Source organism: Hipposideros armiger, unplaced genomic scaffold (assembly GCF_001890085.2).
Source record: "Hipposideros armiger isolate ML-2016 unplaced genomic scaffold, ASM189008v1 scaffold_271, whole genome shotgun sequence".
NCBI classification, from domain to species: Eukaryota; Metazoa; Chordata; class Mammalia; order Chiroptera; family Hipposideridae; genus Hipposideros; species Hipposideros armiger.
In genome coordinates, this window is record NW_017731621.1 from 700,109 (window position 1) to 721,323 (window position 21,215).

Genomic DNA, 21,215 nt, shown 5'->3' on the forward strand with positions numbered 1-21,215 from the left:
AAACAAAACAAAACAAAAACTGGTAGAAGGGGCAGAGACATGGAAAGGGCTGGTCCCATGTGGGACCATTAAAAATCAGGAAGGATATCTCTGCTGCAGGGGTCATCCCCCCGAAGGAGTGAGGGGTTCCAGCTCCTCCGCAGCCCAGGGTTCCAGTGCCAAGGAAAGAAGTCCCCATAATTTCTGGTTGTGAAAACCAGCAAAGATTGTGACTGAGTGAGATAGTGGGTAGTGTAAGTCCCAGGTGTTCCTCTTAAAGGGACTGCACACAGACCTACTCACCGACAGAATCATTGGCTCTGAGCTCCAGCGCTGGGGCAGCAGCTGGAGAGGTGGCAGGGACATATGGCAGGGAACTGAGTTGTCGGCTTCAGGATGGGCCCTGGAGGGACAGCTTTCTCCTGGGCGGAGGAGATGGTGGAAGCCATTGTTTCTTTGTTGAGCCCTCCCACTTCCCAGCATACAGATGCAGGCGACTGCCGTATGTGTGTCTCCATCAAGCTGGCTAACACTGTTCACTCACCATGCCCTAGTGATTGGAGACCCTGCCCCACCTAATTTTCAGGCATACCCACGCCAATTCCAGTGGCTTTTTCTGACAAACCACCTGCCTTGGCTCATGCTGCAGACTTTCCTAAGGTCTCTCAAAGGTTCGCAGAAGGCAGACAAGCAGCATGTGGACTGAGCGTGTCCTGTACCTCTTGCTGAGCAGCTCTAAGCCCGGCACTAGCAGCAGCTGGCCTTGGTTCAAGGCTTGGCCTCAGCATGACACAGGTGGTAGCCATCTGCAGATTGCTTTACGGCTCCTGCCAGATGGCCTCAGGTGGGGCACAGGCTGCAGCTGAACTTCACCTGCAGGGGGTCCCCTCCCAGGAGGCCCTGGGGCTGGCGCCCTCAGTGAAGAGCTTCGAAACGAGCTGCAGCATCGTTTTGGTCGGCTCTAAGGACGACACACCCAAGGGGCGGATTGGGCAGGCACCAGGGCCTGCTGAGGCAGATCCTGCTCTGTAGGATCAGCCCCTGCACAACTCCTCCTCCAATGTACTCATAGCCAGTCCTCACAACCAAAGAGTCTGAGTGTCAGTCCCTCCCACTGACGTGCAAACAGCAACCAAGGCTCAACTACAAGAGGAGGACACACACAACCCACACAAGGGACATACTTGGATTACTACGCTCAGGTGACCAGGGAGACTGTGCCACTGAGCCCCACAGCACACCTACATAAGGCCACTCTACTAAGACCAGGAGGCATAGCAGCCCTACCTGATACATAGAAACAAACACAGGGAGGCAGCCAAAATGGGAAGACAAAGAAACATGTCCCAAATAAAAGAACAGAACAAAGCTCCAGAAAAAGAAATAAACAAAACAGAAACAAGTAATCTACCAGATGCCGAGTTCCAAACACTGGTTATAAAGATGCTCAGTGATCTCAGGGAGAACAAAGAGATAGGAAACATAAAAATGGAGACAGAAAACATAAAAAAGAACCAGTCAGAAATAAAGAAAATAATAACTGTAATGAAGAATACATTACAGGGTATCAATAGATTAGATGAAGCAGAGGACTGAATTGACGATTTAGAAGATAAAGTATCAGAAAACACCCAATTAGAACAGTAATACGAAAAAAGAATCCCAAAAAATGAGGAGAGTTTAAGGAGCCTCTGGGACAACATCAAGTGTGCCAACCTTCACATTATAGGGGTGCCAGAAGGAGAAGAGAGAGGGCAAGGAATTGAAAACCTATTTGAAGAAATAATGATGGAAAACTTCCCTAATCTGGTGAAGGAAATAACTATACAAGCAGGGGAAGTGCAAAGCATCCCAAACAAGATGAACTCAAAGAGGCCCACACCCAAGCACATCATAATTAAAATGACAAAGGTTAAAGACAAAGAGAGAATCTTAAAAGCAGCAAGAGAAAAGCAGTTAGTTACCTATAAGAGAGTTCCCATAAGACTATTAGCTGATTTCTCAACAGAAACTTTGCAGGCCAGAAGGTATTGTCATGAAATTTTCAAAGTGATGAAAAGCAAGGTCCTACAACAAAGATTACTCTACCCACCAAAGCTATCATTTAGAATTGAAGGACAGATAAAGAGCTTCCCAGACAAGAAAAAGCTAAAGGAGTTCATCACCACCAAACCAGTATTACAAGAAATCTTAGAGGGACTTCGTAAAGATGGAAAAAAAGGGCTGGCCGAGTGGCACGTTGGTTGGGAGTTGGCTTGGGACGCCGACTCTGAGCAGCAGGACCCCGGTTCGGATCCCACATGGGGGCCAGTAATGCTGCGCCCTCTACAGCTAAGATGGTGAACAACAGCGTGACTTGGAGCTGGGCTGCCGTTGTCGCTGGAGACAGCGTAGGCTGCAGTGGGGCTGGCCGGCAGCTGGCGTGCACTTTTGTGAGCTACCGTGAGCGGCCATCCAATGGCCAGCAAGTGACTGCCTTACCCAGGAAGAGCGTAATAATACCAACATGGGCCAGTGAAGCGACGTTCTCCACAACTAGACTGAAGAACTAAAAGGACAACGACTTGTCTGTTCCCCTTTCCCAACGCTGTTCCCCTCCAATTCCCCAATAAAATCTTTAAAAAGAAATATATATGAATAATAAAATGGCAATAACTACATACCTATCAGCACTTACTTTCCATGTAAATTGATTAAATAATTCAATCAAAAGATGGGGGGGGGGTCTGAATGGATAAGAAAACAACACCCTTACATATGCTCCCTACAGGAGACTCACTTCAGATTGAAAGACACCCACAGACTGTAAGTTAAAAGGATGGAAAAAGATATTCCATGAAAATGGAAAGAAAGAAACAAACAAACAAACAAACTGGGGTAGCAATACTTATACCAGACAAAACATACTTTAAAACAAAGACTATAACAAGAGACAAAGAAGAACCTAGTAATCCCGCTTCTGGGTAGTTATCCGAGGAAACCCAAAATGCTACTACTCTGAGGGGATGTGCTCATCCATATGCTCATTGTAGCATTATTTACATAGCTAAGATATGAAGGCAACCTAGTTGTCCCTGAATGGATGAATGGATAAAGAGGTGGTACATATATACAGTGGAATATTACTCAGCTATAAAAAAGGAACGAAATCTTACCATCTGCAACAACATGGATGGACCTAGAAGCTATTGTGCTGAGTGGAGTAAGTCAGACAGCAAAAGACAAATGTCATATGAATGCCAAAGGCCTTCATTTTAAAACAAACAAACAAACATCTTAATGGTTGCCAGATGGGAGAGGGGTGAGTGAAAAATGGGAAGGGATTAAGAAGTACAAATTGGTTGTTACAAAGTAGTCACGGACAAAGTAGACATGGGGATGTAGGACAGCATAAGGGATATAGTCAATATTTTAATAACTAGGTAGGGTATCAGATGAGTACCAGATTTATTGGGGCAATAAATGGAAGGGAGATTGGGGGCAGGGTGAAAAAGGTGAAGGGATTAAGAAGTACAAATTGGTAGTTATAACATAGTCATGGGGTGTAAAGCATAAGAAATATAGTCAATAATGAGGTAACACCTATGTATTGTGCCAGGTATGTACTGTTGAATAACTATGATGGACACCTGAAACTAATATAATGTTAGCTGTATTTTAATATAAATCTTTAAAAAAAAGTTCCTAGCCATGCAAGTGACCTCTATGGTCACGACTCTGCCCCCACCCACTTCAGCAACCTAATCAAGAGGGAAAGGAAATATGCTTCTGTACCTTCCAACTCACAACTGTCCACACTTTAAAGACACCCTCTTCCAGAAATTAGGAAATGCCCGTTTGAATCCTCCCTGTTCTTAAGTCTGCCCCCCATTACTGATTCAGTTTCCCCAACATCCTGTTAGAAGAGAGAGCAAACAAGCTACAGTACACCATTTTAAGCATGTTTAACTTACACAAGGTTTTTTGCCCTGTCATTTCAGTGGTTGTACAGTGCCTTTCTTGTCTATTAATCTTTTACTTTGACTTTCAATGGACTGGAAAAAGGGTAAAAGTCTCAAAACTTCTAAGAGAGCTCACGAATCCTTACTGTTTAAAAACCAAGTCTGACATTTTGACAAGATAAAAGAGAAGTTAAAACTTACTACTGAGATTTTAGTTTGACCACAATTATATAAGTAAAGAAATAAATATTCCCAATCATACAGAAACCCAAGCCCGTGCAGGGAATAATAGCTATCCACAAAGTATCAGTCAACCAAAAACTATTATCATGGGCTTCTGTCTGAATGACTTATGACCTGCCAGAGTCACATGAGCAACTCTGAATCAACTGTGATTCTCCAAACCACATGTTCAGAACAATGTCCATCAGACTACAGGGTGATCTGAGTATATCCTATGACAATCAAATTCATATTTTTCTAATTGAAGAAAGGAATTATAGAGAAACCTAAATGAGAAATGGTTTCTATAATTAAAGGAATAAGATAAAAGATAGTAAAAAGCATGCATGCCTATGAGAAGAATTAGACACTAGGAAGTTACAGCATCTCACTGACTAGAAAAGTGATAAAAACTACATACTAACTTCATGCTCTTGTAGAATGTATGAATCTCTAAGGTAGGTATAAAAATAACAGTGTAAATTTCAATCCTGCACGTGCATGCAAGCATAGACACCCAACTTAGTTTGTCAAAACAATACTTACCTTTACTACGTGCCATGCAACACTGATAGTTTCAATTCTTTTGTATTTTAATCAAGACCCACTATTTGGATTTCAAAACTCACTAGTTGAAAGACACTGACCATGTGAATGGAACAAGAATAATTAAGGTGAGAAATACCTTATGTAATAACATGCAAACCATTTTTAAAACCTATATTTCTATGTAAAAGCACACTGGCTGATTCAATCACATCTTTTTGGTGTATCCACACATTTTCAATGTTAGCAATGCCTTAAAAAGACACAAATGAGTCACTCCCCACCCATGATTAAATATGACAAATTTCTCTGTACATTAACACTGGAATAATTCACCACAACATAAATATTTATACAGAATTTATGTAAACAAATTAATATATATCTACTTGTTTCCTTCCTCGAATATAACTATTTCTGGGTTTGTAATACTGAAAAAGAAATTAAAATAGCTTACATTTCATTTTATATCAATTCAAATCCATAACTAATTCTGTAAGTCAATACTTTATCGAACTAACCCAGAACTGCTCAGCTAAGGTTCCTTAAGAGTCTAAATATATCCTTAGTAAAACACTAGAAAAATTTTACTGAAGCGTACTATTCTAAGAGCTAGATGCGAATTCTGAGTATCTTTTAAAAATCAGGGCTTTTCTAAATTATGGGTTGCATATAAAGAAAGAAAACATAAGGTAACAATTGGTATATCAGTAACTTCAACAATGCCAAAAGCATATGAAGAGATCCTAATCAATGAAAGATATTAAAATCAGTTTTCAGAGGTTCTTCTCCTCCCATCCATTCCAATTCTTCTTCCTCTAATTCCCAAGGGTTATATATTTGCCAATCAAGTGTTTCTTAAATGCAGAAATGACAACAATGTTATTCTTTAAAGAAATATGCCTTATATCAAATGAGAACACACAGGGGCTCAGAAAACTACCAAAGACTCTGATTATCCATTAAAAATTCCTCCCTTGGTCAAAAGACAAAAAATTTCCATCTCCTTAGAAAAGCCTTCCCTATTGTTAACGATGCCAATAAATGCCTGCACAATCTAACTCTCCTTGTTTTGAATCATAATCACTAAATGATCTGATTATGATCTGCTTTCTATATAAGGTTTCTTATAAACACAGAATGGTCAATCATGCCAGTCTGAGATGGTCATACTTTTTAACGCATAAATTAATTTTGGTCTTATTTAAAACTACATTCCTAATCTTGATCTTTTTGACCACTAGAAAATCTTCCTAAATTAATCCTAATTTCATAGAATGAGCAAGAGGCATTTCCAAGATAACCAGATGCCCAGTGTTTAAGTTAAGCAAACTTCTTGTCAAATTCCAATAAACAACTATTATATAACAAGTACAATCCATTCTTGGCAACTTCTCTAAATAAATTTTAAGGATTATACATTATAGATATATCTACCCAACTTTACACACTTTAAGATACTTAGTAGAGGGAGGTGGCATTAAAAATTCCATTCCAATGCCTCCATTTTATTTATTTGTTTGTTTGTTTGTTTGTTTGTTTATTTAATTTTAGCTGAGCCATCCTGCCACCTGTTGGCAGCTCAGCGGCAGCTCAGCTCAGGCCGGGAATCAAACCGCTGTTGCTCAGAGCTCGCACTCTTGAGCGAGCTGTTAACCAACTGAGCCACTTGGCCGGCCCCTCCAATGCATCCATGTTAAAAATCCACAGACTACATATAAGGGGTATTTATACGATATTTCACTGATTCAAAGATATTATTTCTAAAGCCATCATTTTGTGTACCACTAAGAAAGAAAAATATACTGTCAATTATACTAACATAACTTATTACAAAGAAATTTTATTTTCTACTTATAAAAGAAGTTATTTTAGACTTAGACACAGATGTTTATCATCTAGCTTGTTCTTTCTGTGCTTTTGCGTACACACAATTACTTTTCATTTCAATAACAAATCTCAGATTTTGGGAAGACATCTTAAACATCAATTAAAGTCAAACACATTATATCAACACTGCATATAACCATCTGATGTAATGATGACATGGACAGCTATGACCACGGTGACACACATATGCAGGCAATGACAACTATCATGACTGCCCTGGCGACAGCAATTATAAGACACTGTCAACTGTAAGAAAACATCCTGATTGCAGAGACATCAAAATGTGAAATAGATGCACCTTGGAATCGATGAAATACAGACGATTCATAATTCTTTATATTATGCCACTATGCGGCTATAGAATTTTAAATTTTCACATTAATACAATTTATATATGTCACTTCAATAATCAAAATATTACAAATTAAATAATTCAAAAGTAAGAAAATATATCAATCACCTAAAGAATCGTTAGAAAAAGGGATCAAACTGTTTTATTATCTGCATATGAAACTTAGGATTTCTTACCTGAATAATGATAAGGAGACAGATTCCAGCACCCATTTCAGCAGGATCCCCATACATGCCCGTCATGACATACACAATGGCTTGCCCAATGGTAATGATCATACCAAATACTGACAAAAATTGGGGGAAAAGGAGTACATGCTTACAACCAAAGACATAAAAGAATGCAGAAAAACATCTTTGCCACAAAATCCCCAAATCTAGAAAAGGCTCTTTAATTGTATTAATGCTCACGTTTCTGGGCTCCATTGAATAGAGCTCTATCTTTGGGTGTGTCTCCAACTTCAATAATTTTGGCTCCAGCTAACAACTGCATAATCAAACCAGATGTTACAATTGGGGAGATACCCAATTCCATTAAAGTTCCTGTAAAGGAAGGGGAAGGAAGTAAATAATTTTACTATACGCAATGCAGATTACTTTAGAAGTGGCCCAATTCTTAGTTAGGTCTACTGAAACACATGCTTAAATGTTAACAAGCAGATTTTCATTCATTTAACATTAATTCCTACCAAAAAAAACTCCTCATTTATTAACACAACCTTGCAACAATGCACTGAATAAAAATTACTATAAATACTATAACGATGTAAATTGCTATAAACTCTAACTTTAAAATATTAAAGAAATCCTTTGAAAGCAATTTTCCAAGGTTTCAGTCCAAATCATTTTTAAAATTTACACTAAACATTTTTTTTTAATGCAAAATTTAAAATTACATACAAAGCCCAAAAATTACATATCAAGCTAATAAAAAAAAGATACTTAAGAATATTTGTGGCTCTTCTAATGCAAAAATCAAAAACTAAATAGAAAGTCATCTAAAACAATGTTGTAGAACATATAGTGGCATGAAAAATTTTCTTGACATAGTAACGTAGCAAAAAAAATAGAAAATAGAAAAATATGGAGAAAAAAAAATCCAGAAAAGGGTTGAGAACCAAAGCTCTAGACACTGCCAATAATTTCAGTCTCTGTTGTACCTCTATAGTCGGCATATACTTCTATTATTACAATAAAAACGTGGTCTTATAATTATTTACATGTTGGCTCTTCTCCCAGGCAATGAGTTTCTTTTCTCATATCCTCCCCCTCCCTGTAGCAATAAAAAAATAGTTGCTGCCACATTTTCAGATCTATTTGATGTCACTACTAGTATGGAGGCAAAATCCATACCTCTGTTGGATGCCAGGATAACTCTCATCCAGTAGAAGGGATCTGCAGAATCAGATGACATGATTCCAAACAGAGGTATCTACAGTACAAAAATGCATTACACAAATTAAGTTTGAACTTATTTTGTAATGCATTCATTTAATGTTAGCAATGCTTTATTTTAAAAGCCTGCAATAATAAAGTGAAGACTATTAAAAAGCAGTGAAGTGAAGAGAAAAAAGAAAAAAGGCCATTACTTCTCATGTTCTTTAACAAAATAAGTATACCTTAAAGGTAAAGTTCTTTGATGAAAATAAAAACAACAGACTTCATTATTTACAGCATTTCACTAGTAAATACTCCTGCGCAACAATATGAGTATACTTAACACTACCAAACTGTACACTTAAAAATGATTAAGGTGGAGGACAGCCGAGTAGCGCATTGGTTAAGAGTTGGCTTGGGAAGCCAACTCTGAGCAGCAGGGCTCCGGTTCGGATCCCACATGAGGGCCAGTGATGCTGAGCCCTCTATAGCTAAGATGGTGAACAACAGCTTGACCTGGAGCCGGGCTGCCAGGAGTCGCCAGCGATGGCGCTGGGGCTGCAGTGGGCTGCCGTGAGCCGCAGTGAGCAGCCGTCCAGTGGTCAGCGACCAATCTGCCTCAGCCTGGAAGAATGCAATGATCATAATACCAACATGGCCCAGTGAAGAGACGTCCTCCACAACTAGACTGAAGAACAAAAGGACAGCAACTTGTCTGTTCACCTTCCCCATCCCCCAATGCTGATCCCTCCAATTCCCCAATAAAATCTTTAAAAAAAAAAAAAATTAAGGTGATAAGTTTTATGTTTTACCATAATTAAAAAATACTATCAGTAAATTATAGGATATACCTACCTAGTCACAGAATAATTTTGCAAAGCTATGGGTACTAATGACAGCCAAGGTCACATTCCAAATGTAAGACTGAAGATGATACATACAGGGGAATATTATGCAGCCACTAAAAATTATACTTATGAAGCTTGTAAAAATGAAGAAATACTTATTTTGTAATATTAAGTATAAAACAGTGGTTCCCAATCTGGGGCAATTCTGCACCCCCTGGGAATATCTGGCAATATCTGAAGACATTTTTGATTGTCACTTGAGGGAAGACACTACGGGCATCTAGTGGTTGGAGGTAAGAGACGCTGCTGAACATCCTACAGTGTATGGGCCAGCCCTCCACAACACAAACTTACCAGGCCTAAAATTTACTGCCATTGCTGAGAAGCCCTGGTATAAAAGGAAAGGTACAAAACTGTGTATATAAAGTAAAAGTATTACAATATTCCCTAAGTGGGAGCTAGATCAATCAATCAAATGACTTTCCTTAACTGCATCTGGTAGAGAGCAGCATTACCTTCATGGTTAAATGCTATGTGGGACAGTAAGCAAGAAAAAGTTGGCCAACCTCCCCTAAGTAATGGTATTCCCTCCCTCCTGTAGTCAACAGGATTATTAAACTCAGTTTCTAATTTTGTCCTTCTCAGGAAATTCCAACATACAGAACCATGCACAACAGCTGGATGGCCCAGGACTTTGCACTATATGACTGTCACAGCTGCAGAGTTCCAGACTTTGCACTATATGACACATAATAATCGGTTTCAATTTGACAAAATACAGTACAGCACTTCACAGAAACAATCATGTCATGTTTTAATGGAAACCCTGAACCAATAAGATGGACAAACAGAAAATCAGCACAAGGGGTTTTCAAATGAAGTAGGAACTGAAAACCAAGCAAGATATTTCTCGGTTAAGATGGCAAGTTGTAATTAATTTACAGAATTTCCCTCCCTGATACACAAGAAAACATTTTTAACAACATGTAAAACAGTAAATGCTAACAAGAATTTTAAAAGCTAAGGAAAACAAAAGCAAAACCCATAAGGCAGTCAAACAAGAAAAGGGATGATGAACTTGAAGCATCGGTGGTCACGGGGCCAAGAAAACAGCAGACAATGGCAGAGCAGAATCTCAGCACAAAGCTGCCCCAACCATCACAAAGGGAAAGCAGCAGAGCCCTCAGGATTCCCACTATATTCCAAACCTAGCCTGGAGAAGAGCAGGCTGCACAGAGAGCCTTATCATTCCCCCTTCTTTGGCTAGCAGAGTGGAAACAGCAGGTGAGAAGAAATGATGAAAGAAGTTCTGATGGAACTGACGACAACAGGCTTACTGTGAAGTCAGGAATGGAATAGAACCCTCCTCAGTCAGGTAGGGAGCCCTCACAACACTGAACAAAAACCTAAGGAACAGAGAGCAGAGCCAGGCATTTGCTGCACTGATCTCAGCTTATCTCACCTGCCACCATTCTCTGGAGCTGAAGAAAATGGGGTACAAACAGGAGACCCCAAACCCTTCAACTGCAGCTAGAAGGGGGAAATGAACATGCTTGAGGTCCAGTGGAAAGAGAATCAATAAATCCCCTGCACTGGGCTAACCTGCCTGAGCAGGAAGAAGACAGAAGACACAGCTCGGCAACGATGTAAACATGATGAAAAAATAAGAACTAAAGTAACATAAAATGCACAAATTGACTGCATGAAACAGTCATGAGAAATGCCATATTTAAAATATTTACTATTTAACCCTTAGAGAAAATCTCACCCCTGGATTAGAAGATGTACTACTGTCAAGATGGTAATGCTCTTGAAATTGACCTATAAATTCAAAGCAATACAAACCATAATCCCAGTTTTTCTTATAGAAACTGACAAGATGATTCTAAAATTTTTAGGCAAATATGAAGACCCTAGAATTCTGAAAAAGAACAAAGTTGGAGGACTATTATGACGTGATTACAGAACTCAGTAGTATAAAGCTGCACTAAGCAAAACAACGTGGTTTTGCCATAACGATGGACGTATAGATCAAAACAGCCAAGTACAGGAATAGATCCGTCCTTATATGGTTAACTGATTTTCAACAAAGATGCCAAGGTAATTCAGCGGAAAAAGGATAGCCTTTTCAACAACTGGCTTATCCATATAGAAAGAAGTGAACCCCAACCTTACCTCATGACAGATACAAAAATTAACTTGGAATAGATCATAGACCAAAACATACCAACTATAACTATAAAATATTTCCAAGAACACAGGAGACAGTCTTCGCAACCTTAGAACAGGCAAAAACTTCTTAGATAGGAAATAGAAACCATGAGCCATCAAAGAGAAAGATCATCTAAACTTCATCAAAATTAAAAACAGGGCAGGCTAAGTGGCTCAGCTGGTTAAGAGCTCACTTGGGAGAGCCAGCTCTGAGCATCAGGGCTGCGGTTTGGATCCCACATTGAGGGCCAGTGACGCTCGCCCTCTACAGCTAAGATGATGAACAACAGCTTGACCTGGAGCTGGGCTGCTGTGAGTCGCCCGCGACGGCGTAGGCTGCAGCGGGGCTGCAGTGGGCTGCCGTGAGCTACGTGAGTGGTTGGCAGCCAGCGTGAGCGGCTGGCAGCTGGTGTGAGCTGCCGGGAGCGGCTGTGAGCGGCCGACCAATGACTGGCGACCAATTGCCTGACCTGGAAAGAGCACAATGATCATAACAACATGGGCCATTGAAGCAACGTCCTCCACAACTAGACTGAAGAACAAAAACAGCAATTTGTCTACCTGTCTGTTCCCCTTCCCGGATTCCCCAACGCTGTTCCCGACCCCACAATTCCCCAATAAAAATCTTTAAAAACAAAAAAAAATTAAAACCAACTTGTCTTCAAAAGATATTGTTACTAAAATGCAAAGGCTAGCCATATGCTAGGAGGAAATATTCATAATACATGTATCTGACAAAGGACTGCATACAAAAAATATTAAAAATGTACAAAATTCCATGAGACAATAATCCAATTTTTTCAAATGGGCAAAAGACTTGAAAAGACACTTTACAAAAGATAAACAAGCAGCCAATAGGTACATAAAAAAGTTCCTCATTATCATTTACCAGGAAAATGCAAGCTAAAACTTCCATATCATTTATTAGGGCAATGCAAATCTAAACCACACCCCTCGGAATGGCTAATATTAAAACGCTCAACAACATCCAGAGCAGGGAGGATGCAGAGCAACTGCAACTCTTATATGTGGCTGTGGGAACATAAAATGGGTGACCACGTGGAAAAGAGTTTGACCGTTTCTTACAAAGTTGAACATATATTTACCATACAACCCAGGAATTCTACGCCTAGGTATTCACCCAAGAGAAAATCAATGTCTACAAAAAGTCTTGTTCATGAGTATTCACAGAAACTTTATTTGTTATGGCCAAAATCTGGAAACAACCCAAATGTCCAACAAATGACTAGATGAACAAACTATGACACAGTCATACAGTAGAACATTACAAGAAATAAAAAGGAATGAATCACCGCTATACCAACCACACAGATGAATCTCAAAACGCAGATGAGGTCAGATACTAAGGAGTAATACTCTATAATACCATTTATATAAACCTCTAGAAAAGATGAATCAAAACTATAGAAACAGAAACCAGGTCAGTGGTTGCCTGGGATTAGAGGTGAGGTGAGGATTTACTGAGACAAGTTACAGGAACTTTCTGGAGTGACAGAAATGTTCTACATACATAGAGGTAATAGGTACATGAGTGTATACGTTTGTCAAAACCTTTCAAACTGGACACTTAAAAAATGGGTATATTTTACCATACATAAATTATACCTTCATAAGCTGATTTTTTTTAAATGGAAGGGAGGGGAATTTCCAAGATGTTAAAAGTAGATGGTAGGGATAAGAATGATTATGCAATTCTTTTTGTACTCTTTTGTATTTTTTAAAAGTTCTCTCTGCCCGACCACCCATATCAATTTTAAACTAAGTACAATAGTAAGATACTTTAATGATCAAAACGTTTCACTCTTCAAAAAAATGTATTTGGCTTTTCCCCAAATTATGCACCTAATATGCTTTACTGCTTCTTAGTATAATTTTTTAAACTTCCTTATATGTATTTTAATAGCTTTTCAAAATCCTCAAAAACTTTCGCCCAAATTGTCTAATTTTAATCCTTACAACAACCCTCTGATAAGATAACTCACATTTTATGAACTTAATCTCTGCAGAAATTTTTTTTTCTTTTTGCAGAAATTTTTTTTAAGGCATCAATGAAATTTATTAATTTATACGAGGTCAGACAATTAACTTTGCAAACTTGTTACAAAGACGCTAACCTTTTTTGCTATCAGAGGGATTACTCATTATGAATTTGTACCAACTGGGCAAACAAGTTAACCAAGTTTACTATTTGGAAGTTCTGAAAAAGCTGCATGAATAAGTTAGACGAAAACGAACTTTTCGCCAATTCATGGCTCTTGCATCACAACAATGCACTAGCTCACACGGTACTGTCTGGGAGGGAGTTTTTAGCCAGTAAACAAATAAGTGTATTGGAACACCCTCCCTACTCACCTAATCTGGCCCCCCAATGACTTCTATCTTTACCTGAAGATAAAGGAAATATCGAAAGGAACACATTTTTTTTTTTTTTTTGGTGGAGCCATCCTGCCACCTGTTGGCAGCCCAGCAGCAGCTCAGGCCAGGAATCAGCCAGCGACCCTGTTGCTCAAAGCTTGCACTCTTCTTTTTTTTTTTTTTTTTTAAATTGGGGAATTGGGGGATGGGAACAGCACTGGGGAATTGGGGGAAGGGGAACAGACAAGTTGCTGTCCTTTTGTTCTTCAGTCTAGTTGTGGAGGACGTTGCTTCACTGATCCAAGTTGGCACCATCAACGCGCTCTTTCCGGGCGAGGCAGATCAGTCGCCGGCTTCTGGACGGCCACTCACAGCGGCTTGAGGGCCGCTCACGCATGGCTGCTGGCTACACACGGTAGCCCATGGCAACCCACTGCAGCAGGGGTTACAGCCTACACCGTCGCCTGCGACTCATGGCAGCCCAGCTCCAGGTTGAGCTGTTGTTCAGCATCTTAGCTGTAGAGGGCAGTGTCACTGGCCCTCACATGTGGGATCCGAACTGGGGCCCTCTGGCATCCCAAGCCAGTTCTTAACCAACGCGCCACTCGGCCGGCCCAAAAGGAACACATTTTGATGACATTCAGGACATCAAGGGTAATACGACGACAGCTCTGATGGCCATTTCAGAAAAAGAGTTCCAAAATTGCGTTGAAGGGTGGACTAGGCGCTGGCATCAGTGCATAGCTTCCCAAGGGGAGTACTTCAAAAGTGATCGTAGTGATATTCAGCAATGTATATAGCACTTTTACTAGGACAAGTTCACAAACTTAATTGTCAGACCTCATAAACACAGGATATCCCTGGGATTCTAGAATTTGGATTTTTGGGATTTTTAAATTAATACATGCTATTTACAACATGATTAAAAGCAAACAAAATGGAAAGAATATTTGCAATATTTAGATCAAAGGTTTAACACTTTTATATAGAAAATCCTGTCGTAAGTCAGTAAGAAAAAAATCTCACAGGAACAATAAGTAAAGATCATTAACTGAAAACTAAGACAAGAAAAAATGTTCAAAATCACTAATAAAAAAGAAATACAGAGTAGGACAAAATAACCATTTTCACTATCAACTCATTAAAAAGAGTAATAATGCTCAGAATAATTCAGTATATTTATTTTAACTAAAATAAGTTTTAACTAAAATAAAGTTCGAGAAACTTATTTTAGAATAAGAGTACAGACATTTAATATCATGGTTACATACCTGACAACATACTAAGAAAATGAAGAGAGTTATAGCAGTCCATAGTACCTTCTCTCGAAACTGGATCTTACAACAAAATATAAAGAATGGTCAATCAAAACCAAGACAAAGCAAATATGAAGAAAAAAATCCATATTAAAGCATAGCCAACATTCCCCCATCATGACACGCTATTATTTATTCTTAAAACACCCTCACCCTCGTTAGCAGCAGCTAAAGCAAACAGCTGCATTTCTCAAACATAACCTTACCTTTTTCAAGAATAATTGAAATACAGGTAGTCCTCATCACACTATAACTGCAGTGATAAATGAAATTGAAAAGGACGCAAAGCAAGACGCAGATCCAATATGCCCACACTTCAGGTAACACAGTATCGTGCAATGCTAGGACTGTGTGTAATATTATATAAATATGTCATACAATATGAAAAGCTAGAGTTTCTTGGGATGCCTTACATGTAACTGTAATATCTACTTTTATAACCTCAAAGCAACAAAAAAGAAATATACTCCTAAATAAAACAAGTTTAACAAAACTTTTACTTATCTCTTTCTATTTCCCTATACCTGTTAGTTTCATGAGAAATTGAAATTATAGCAGAAGAGGAATGTCTGGGAACTGGCCAGTCTGGGATTAACAATATTTCTGAAATTTAAATATCTTAGCTCCAAAAGTAAACAATGAGGGAAGAACAATTTGATGCAGATATAATATCTTCTGAATGATTTTTCTTTGCATTGAATGAATCAGAAAAGGGAGGTATAAGATATACCTGCACAACTGCAATTCATTTATGTAAATCAGTTGTACTCATCCAAGCCAACCCAGCAGAGAGGGTCATCCACAGTGCAGTAAATCAGATCATTAGCAAGCACAGTGCACACCCCACACTACAGGAATTATAAGGTTCACTGTAGACAGGAAAACACTAACTTATCTAACACACAGGCCAAAGAAACACTTGACTTGGAAATGTCAGAACTTAAAAGAACGGTTATTTTTGAAACCGCAAGATACCCTACCAAGATTTAAATGTGTCTACACTGATTTTATTCACTTTGTGCCTCCTGCAAGGAAGAGCAGTAGGCAGTATTTTTCCAACTACAACCAGAACAGGGTTGGGGAAAGTAAATCAATATTGCTGGTTTAGTAAAGTCCTTTAGGTACCCTCTATATTACTAAAATATTATACTTACTTTCCTTTCAGGTTTCTGAATTTCTGGTAGTACTGCGCAGAAAGGTTTGATAACTTCTAAAAACTTGACTGTTAAAAAAAAAAAAAAAGAATGTCCCTATTACAAAGTTTTAAAAAAAGAGATATATCTTTTCACAGCATCAAATACTAACGTTCTCTAACTTTTAATGGCAATCCATCCCATCCCCACCCCCAAAATTGACCATAATGCTCTCCATTTCAAGTATACAGAGGAAGAGTAGTAGTTCAAGGGACAAAAGAATCCAAAAGGTTTAAGGACTTCGTTGGTAAAAAACAAGTAGTACGAGTATCCTTTACCATGATTTTGCTTCCTCACGCTTGTATCCAACCCTTTTATACATAGACAAAGGAATGTTTCAATGAGTACCACCACCTCAAAATAGAGCAAATGCAGCCTATTATGGTACCCACAACAGAATGCACTCAAGAAGAAAACAGAAGATATCAGAGGAGGAGTCAAGTACAACAGGAAATGGGCTGAGACGCAGAAATGACTTAAACTGAAAGATGCTGCAATGAGTGAGGGAAATCAATGAATCGCCTTTACTGATAACTTTTACTTCATTTTACTAGTCACTATTCATTGCTTGGTTGTTTTCCCACATGGTGATCTCAAAGTACTTGTTTATGTACAACAATCAGCTCCAAGAATGACAATCACATTTCATTAGCCAGTAATGTTTTCCCAGCCTACTCTTCTAATATATAAAAGTAATATAAACCCAGGTTCTTTAAGGATAGACACCATCTTCTGGCATGGCTGAAGTCAAGTTCTGCCAAAGAACTGGAGGATGAAGATAATCTCTCCAACTTCAGTCTCTGCCAGCATCTGCCATGTGCAGAAACACAAGAGGCCACAACCAGCTATTAGTTATGATCATTTACCCCTACAGACACTGGATTCTGTATACTAACACCACGAAATTGTTTTAGAACTGACAAGTAATTACACTTCTGGAGGTAGGCAAACGTTGGCTTTTTAGAAAACCTCTCAAAATGATGGCACTCGCAGATGTTTGACAGAAGAGTTCACAAATTCTCATGGGCAGATGTTTGTAATCCAAATACTATTTTGCACCATTTGGAAAGTAAATCGAATTATGAAAACGTCCATCTCTAACGCAAAACAAATAGCAATCATATCAGGACACCCTATTGTCCCTTTATTCCTTTTTCTTCCCACCTCAACCCAAGCCACCCTCCCAGATTTCTTGACATTTCACGATCACCTCTGCTGGAGTGTATTCATGCTCAAACAATGCTTTGTCTGCTACATATATCTACTCGCGTGTTGCAGAAGTTTACCCATTATGCTGTAAATTCAAGGCCAAGGTCTCCTCTAGTTCTTTCTAGTTTACCCCAAAAGTCCACTAGCTAGCTGGCCAATGGGTGAACAGCTTGGGTGTGCAGTCACCCATTCATCCTACAAACATCTGAACACCTATGTAAACACATGTGTGGAATATACGTGGTGTTGAGTGGTTAGAAGAGGGCCCTCAAAGGATCCCCAATAACACAAGACCTTGTCGTTAGGGCATATACGACCTCACACAGTGAGTTTTCGGTAAACGCTACAGAATGACTGAAATGAAAAATTTTAAGGAAAACGCTATTCTACCAATCGCACTCTTTCCTCCCCTAAAATACACGCCACGCGTTCACTTTCCTAAAAATTAAACAAGTTGGGAGCTTTATTCATCACAACATGGCCAAGGAAGAGTGATACAGAGAATAAAAACATGAGCTTCCTAAGCTGCTGAAAAATTCAAAGTGGCTAGGTTTCTCCCGGTTCCCTAACTCCCCGCCCCCAAAACCAATGGCCTCCCCCACGCCGTCCTCCGCGCCTGGCCACCTATGGAGTGCAAATTCGGGGCCCCCAGGTTCCAGTCCCCGCAGCCGGCCCGGGCAAGGCCTCGCACGGCTGGAGGAGCCCGGGCAGAGGCCTCCAACCCGCGCCCTCCGCAGCGGCCCGCGCCTCCCCAGCCCGCGGGGCTGGGCGACCCCATGCGGGCGCCCGCCCCACCGCCTGCAGCCCGCGTGCCCTCAGCGAAAGTCCGGCTCCAGACGCCACCCGGCGGGAACGGTCGCGCCGCCACTACTCACTGCCCATGGCGGCGGCGGCGGCGGCTGCGACCCGGCGGGGGACAGCGGTCTCGTTGCTGTCTGCGATCGGGTCCCGCGGTTCAGGCCTATGTGCCCGCTCCCGACGCGCTCCAGCCGGCCGCGCGCAGGCTCCGCCTCGGATCACGTGGCCCGCGCGCCTGTCCCGCGGGGCCCCGCCCCCTGACAAAGCCCTAGCGGTTGGCAGTCTACGCAACCGACGTCGACCGCGTTGCCATGGCCACCGCCGGCGCTCAGACTGGCGTGCTCAGGCCCGGCTGGGGCGTTTGGCAGCTTCTGAGAGTCTTATGCAGTCCAGACCTTAACTCTCCGGGCCCGTGTCGGAGCTCAGTGTCAAGTAGTGGCGATTTCCTAGATAGCCACGTTCGGCCTGGGACCCCGGGCTGAGGAGCAGGGGTCCAGGGTTCCGTCCCGAGGCATGAGACTGAGCCGCCCCAAGCGCCAGCGTGACCCAAACAGCCTTTTTATTTTGCTTCCATCTTATTGGAACGTCTTGGAAGTTTTTAAAAATTTGTGACACGTTCTTTATAGTTAATAGCTTATGAGCTCCCCACTATCTACTCCTTCAGCTTCTCCAAAATACAGAGATCACGATTTTATTCACTAGGCTAGTTAGTCTCTTTTTATCCCTTCTTTGACAGTGTGATGTAAGGGAAAGCACACAAGTCTTAGAAATCAGCCAGCCCTCCATTTTAATCCCTCTTATTTTTTTTTTCAGTTACAGTTGACCCTTTTCTACTTCTTAATAGCTTTGGGTAATTAGCCTTTCTGAGCTACATCATAAAATAAGGATAATAATACCACTTCCTACAGGTATAAAAATTAACCAAAGAGATGGACACATAGATGGTCAAATATATTTTCCTTACTTAAATTTTAAACCCATGCAATATAACTTCTGCTCTAACAAATGCTGAAACAAGCTATTTCCAAGGTCACTCACTAATGACCTATAATCACCAAATCCAATAATTTATTCTAATGCTTAGGTCTATGTCCAAGAAGGAAATAAAATAACGTGTGTGCTTCTCTCCTTGAGCAAACTCTAGCCAGGCTCCTCGGAGCCCTTTCTCCACTAGGCCTTACCTTGGAGACTTGAACAAACGCTAACATAGTTTCTAACAGCTCCATCCCTAGGATGGCCCTGCCTGGGAAAGTTCAAGGCCACCAAAGAACTTGCCTTTTGTTCCACCCAATACCTAGGACCTCTGAGCCTCATGGTAAGGTAGGAGTCTAACTTCCATAAACTCCAGTTAACAATCCAGATGGGTTTCAAGTGGCCCAAACCCTCCTTCCTGTTTTTTTGTAATTTCCTACTTCCCTGAATGTATGAGCCCCTACTTACCCTACTCCCTGTTCCCTCAATCTCCCTTTAAACTGCCCACTCACCTCTGTACAAATCAAACTCGAGTTTAGTTCATGCTGGCCTGTTTTCCCTATTGCAACAGTACATTACTGATTAAAATCTGTCCAGACCACTTTCATTAGTGTCTGGCTTTATCTTTGAACACACACACACACACACACACACACACACACACACACACACACACACATATGGCTTGCATGGGTCTCTGCTCCACTTGAGGTCATCTGAGACAACTCCAAGGCTGGGACTTGGCTTATCAGAAGGCTCTCTCACTCATAAGTTTGGCATTTGATGCTAGCTGTCAGCTAAGACTTCAGGTGAAGCCATCAGCTCCAACATCTCCATGGGGCTTATCCATTTCGCCTGAGCTTCCTCACAACATGGCAGCTGGGTGCCAAGCCATGTCCTTGAAAGTGAGGCAGTATCACTTTCAATTCATTTTATTTGTAGAGGCAGCCACTCAAAGTCCTGCTCAATTTCAAGAGGGAAGGGAAAAAGATTCCACCTCTAAGTGAGGATGTGGCAAGGTTCTGGAAGAGCATGTGGGATGCAAAATAGTACTCTGACCACTTTTGAAAATGCAATCGGCCATAGTCACAATCTCACATCCCATGACTTCATTCTTACCTCATTCTACTTTGTATAAGTCATTTTCACACTTGTCTAATCTCCACTACTACGCCATAAACTTATAGATGGCAGTGAGGGTCTTAATTAAGTTTTGTATCATCTACAGTAACCTGCAACTGGTTGACTTATAGTTTGACACTAGGTTGTGAGCTAATTTCATGAATATAGCATTCTTTTCATGAAGATGCACGACACTGAAAATCTAATTGACAGAAGGAGAAGAGGAACCTGCACCTCTCTTTAGTGCCAATTTCTGGGACAGCTCCATGTTTCAAGTAAGAACCTGGAAAGAAGCTTTGACACTTTAGATAACTTTTGTTAATTACCCTTCCAACATTCTTCAGTCTTTCTACCACTACATGCTACTGATGACTTTTCCTTGTATAACCAAAATATGCCACGTAATCTACAACTATTAGGAATATCACTCTTCCTTGACCTTCCACACTGTTTTAGTACATCCAACAAAAACATTTCTCTCTGTGCAAGGAAAATGCTTTGTCTTCTCAAATAGATTGCTAGTCCATTGAAGATAGAGGGCAACCCATTTTATCTTTTTTTTTTCTTTTTTAAGATTTTATTGGGGAATTGAAGGAGGGGAACATTGTTGGGGAATCGGGGGAAAGGAAACAGACAAGTTGCTGTCCTTTTTTTCTTCAGTCTAGTTGTGGAGGACGTCACTTCACTGGCCCATGTTTGTATTGTGATCATCGTGCTCTTCCCGGCTGAGGCAGATTGGTTGCTGGCCACTAGACAGCCACTCACGGTGGCTCTTGGCATCTCTCGGGGCTGCCAGCTGATCACGCTGACTGCCAGCCACTCACAATAGCACGGCAGCCCACTGCAGCAGAGGCTGCAGCCTAC

The 21,215-nt window shown here is 40.6% G+C and overlaps 1 protein-coding gene across 1 annotated transcript in view; it reads right to left on the reverse strand.

Annotated features, from left to right (window-relative positions):
* SEC61A2 (SEC61 translocon subunit alpha 2) overlaps positions 1–18,465 on the reverse strand; it is a 28,892-nt gene extending 10,427 nt beyond the window's left edge. Inside the window, exons 1-6 of the mRNA XM_019656987.1 lie at positions 18,335–18,465; positions 16,212–16,279; positions 15,013–15,078; positions 8,283–8,361; positions 7,341–7,472; positions 7,107–7,216 (exon numbers count right to left, since the gene is read on the reverse strand). Of these exons, the coding sequence (XP_019512532.1) occupies positions 7,107–7,216; positions 7,341–7,472; positions 8,283–8,361; positions 15,013–15,078; positions 16,212–16,279; positions 18,335–18,341 (462 nt within the window). The 5' untranslated portion in view covers positions 18,342–18,465. The remainder of the gene's footprint in view (positions 1–7,106; positions 7,217–7,340; positions 7,473–8,282; positions 8,362–15,012; positions 15,079–16,211; positions 16,280–18,334) is intronic.
* Between the last annotated feature and the right edge of the window lie 2,750 nt (positions 18,466–21,215).